The sequence below is a fragment of the Solanum tuberosum genome, unplaced genomic scaffold (genome assembly GCF_000226075.1).
Source record: "Solanum tuberosum cultivar DM 1-3 516 R44 unplaced genomic scaffold, SolTub_3.0 scf00045, whole genome shotgun sequence".
Lineage (NCBI taxonomy): Eukaryota > Viridiplantae > Streptophyta > Magnoliopsida > Solanales > Solanaceae > Solanum > Solanum tuberosum.
The window spans coordinates 2,134,876-2,137,660 of record NW_006238972.1 but is presented as its reverse complement, the minus strand read 5'-3'; the positions used below and the strand labels follow the sequence as shown (position 1 = coordinate 2,137,660).

The 2,785-nt window shown below is 41.0% G+C and overlaps 1 protein-coding gene across 1 annotated transcript; it reads right to left on the bottom strand.

The window, feature by feature from the left end:
• Positions 1-147: 147 nt before the first annotated feature.
• Positions 148-2,086, bottom strand: LOC107059909 (uncharacterized). Its single transcript, XM_015307005.1, has 6 exons — positions 2,072-2,086; positions 1,228-1,353; positions 1,030-1,122; positions 757-858; positions 568-660; positions 148-495 (listed from the first exon to the last, which is right to left on the bottom strand). Exons 1-6 carry the CDS (start codon positions 2,084-2,086, stop codon positions 148-150), a joined length of 777 nt encoding a protein of 258 aa, XP_015162491.1.
• Between the last annotated feature and the right edge of the window lie 699 nt (positions 2,087-2,785).

Here is a 2,785-nt window from a genome sequence, read left to right as displayed (position 1 = left end):
CCTGGACAAAAGGATTTAGTGTAGCAGGACCCTCCTAGACAATGGGAATTAGTATAGCAGGACCCTCCTGGACAATGGGAATTAGTGTAGCAGAAGCCTCCAGGACAATGGGATTTAGTGTAGCACGACCCTCTTGGACAATGTGATTTAGTGTAGCAGGATCCTCTGGACAATGGGATTTAGTGTAGCAAGACCCTCCTGGACAATGGGATTTAGTGTAGAAGGACCCTCCTGGACAATGGAAATTAGTGTAGCAGGACCCTCATGGACAATGGGATTTAGTGTAGCACGACCGTACTGGACAATGTGATTTAGTGTAGCAGGACCCTCATGGACATTGGGATTTAGTGTAGCAGGACCCTCCTGGACAATGGGATTTAGTGTTGCAGGACCCTCCTGGACAATGGTAATCAGTGTAGCAGGACCCTCCTGGACAATGGGATTTAGTATAGTACGACCCTCATGGACAATGGGAATTAGTATAGCAGGACCCCCCTAGACAAAAGGATTTAGTGTAGCAGGACCCTCCTGGACAATGGGATTTAGTTTAGCAGGACCCTCCTAGACAATGGGATTTAGTGTAGCAGGACCCTCTTGGACAATGAGAATTAGTGTAGCAGGACCATCCTGAACAATGGGAATTAGTGTAGCAGGACCCTCCTGGACAATGATAATTAGTATAGCAGGACCCTCTTGGACAATGGGATTTAATATAGCAAGACCCTCCTAGACAATGGGAATTAGTGTAGCAGGAACCTCATGGACAATGGGATTTAGTGAAATAGGACTCTCCTGGACAATGGGAATTAGTATAGCAGGAGCCTCCTGGACAATGATATTTAGTATAGCAGGACCCTCCTGGACAATGAGAATTAGTGTAGCAGGACCCTCATGGACAATGGGATTTAGTGAAGCAGAACCCTCATGGACAATGGGAATTAGTATAGTAGGACCCTCATGGAGAATGGGATTTAGTATAGCAGGACCCTCCTGGACAATGAGAATTAGTGTAGCAGGACCCTCATGGACAATGGGATTTAGTGAAGCAGAACCCTCATGGACAATGGGAATTAGTATAGCAGGAGCCTCCTGGACAATGATATTTAGTATAGCAGGACCCTCCTGGACAATGAGAATTAGTGTAGCAGGACCCTCCTGGACAATGTGATTTAGTATAGCAGGACCCTCTTGGACATTGGGAATTAGAGTAGCAGGACCGCCCTAGACAATCAGACTTAGTGTAGGAGGACCCTCCTGGACAATGAGAATTAGTGTAGCAGGACCATCCTGAACAATGGGAATTAGTGTAGCAGGAACCTCATGGACAATGGGATTTAGTGAAATAGGACTCTCCTGGACAATGGGAATTAGTATAGTAGGACCCTCATGGAGAATGGGATTTAGTATAGCAGGACCCTCTTGGACAATGGGATTTTAGATTAGTAGGACCTCCTACATAATGGGATTAGCAGGACCCTCCTGAAAAATGGGATTAGCAGGACCCTCCTGAAAAATGGGATTAGCAGGACCCTCCTGAAAAATGGGATTAGCAGGACCCTCCTGAAAAATGGGATTAGCAGGACCCTCTTGGACAATGGGAATTAGCGTAGCAGGACCCTCCTAGACAATGAGATTTAGTGTAGCAGGACCCTCCTTGTACAATGAGATTTAGTGTAGCAGGACCCTTCTGGACAATGATAATTAGTATAGCAGGACCCTCTTGGACAATGGGATTTAGATTAGTAGGACCTCCTACATAATGGGATTAGCAGGACCCTCCTGAAAAATGGGATTAGCAGGACCCTCCTACATGATGGGATTCGGTTACTTTCTTCTAGGATAAGCACTTTCTAGTCTGAGTTTATTTTTTTAATTTATATTTGCTAATAACTCACAAAATTTTTCTAGTGAAAACTGGGGTAAATTTTTTGTTTATTTCTTTTGTTTGTGATGGTTTTCAGGTTTCCTCGAGGGAAACATGGATTTGAAATTCAAGAACAAAGTTTCAACTCTTTTCAGAATGATCAATCCCATGATAGCCAGAATCAACTTTTTCAATGCATGTAGCAACCTCACTTCCTGACATTTATTTCTATTCAAATTCTGATCAAGAAAACATGCAGTCATTCAAGAAATTCAAATTCATTTTGAAGAGTGTCAAAAACTCACTCTAAGTGGCAAGTTAAGCATCGAATCCATTCAAGATCAAGATACTCACTAAAATCAAGGTGATGTCTCAAACTCAAGACTTAAGTGAAAACTCAAGAGAATCTGCATAGATAAGAGGTTGTACTTTTATTTTTCTTTTGACTATTAGCTTTCATTCTTTTATGTAAGGATAAGAGCCGCGACCTGGAGCCTCGATGGAACCTCACTTAACTTTCAACTCATCACCTCATCTCCTTGAACTACACGTGATCTGATTCCCTTATAACCCGGGATATGTAGGACGTCCAAAACAAGGACTCGGTCGCATATTTTTTTTCCTTTCAAATAAGAGTCCGATCAAAATTTGTCGCATTGTATACTTCTTTGTCCGAAAACACTTTGTGTTTCCTGTCGAAGAGGGGCAAACTGTAGACACGTAATTTTTGACCGAACCTAAAATTTTACACCATCCTTAGAGTTTAAATATTTTTAAAATATAAATTAAATATTTTGACTTTAATCTTATTTTATTAATTTTATTTTAAAAGATATGAAAACTACAAAAATAGAATCACACTTTAAGGTACATTTTGTTTTTAATTTATTCAAAGTTTTAATATTAAATTAGTGATTTTAA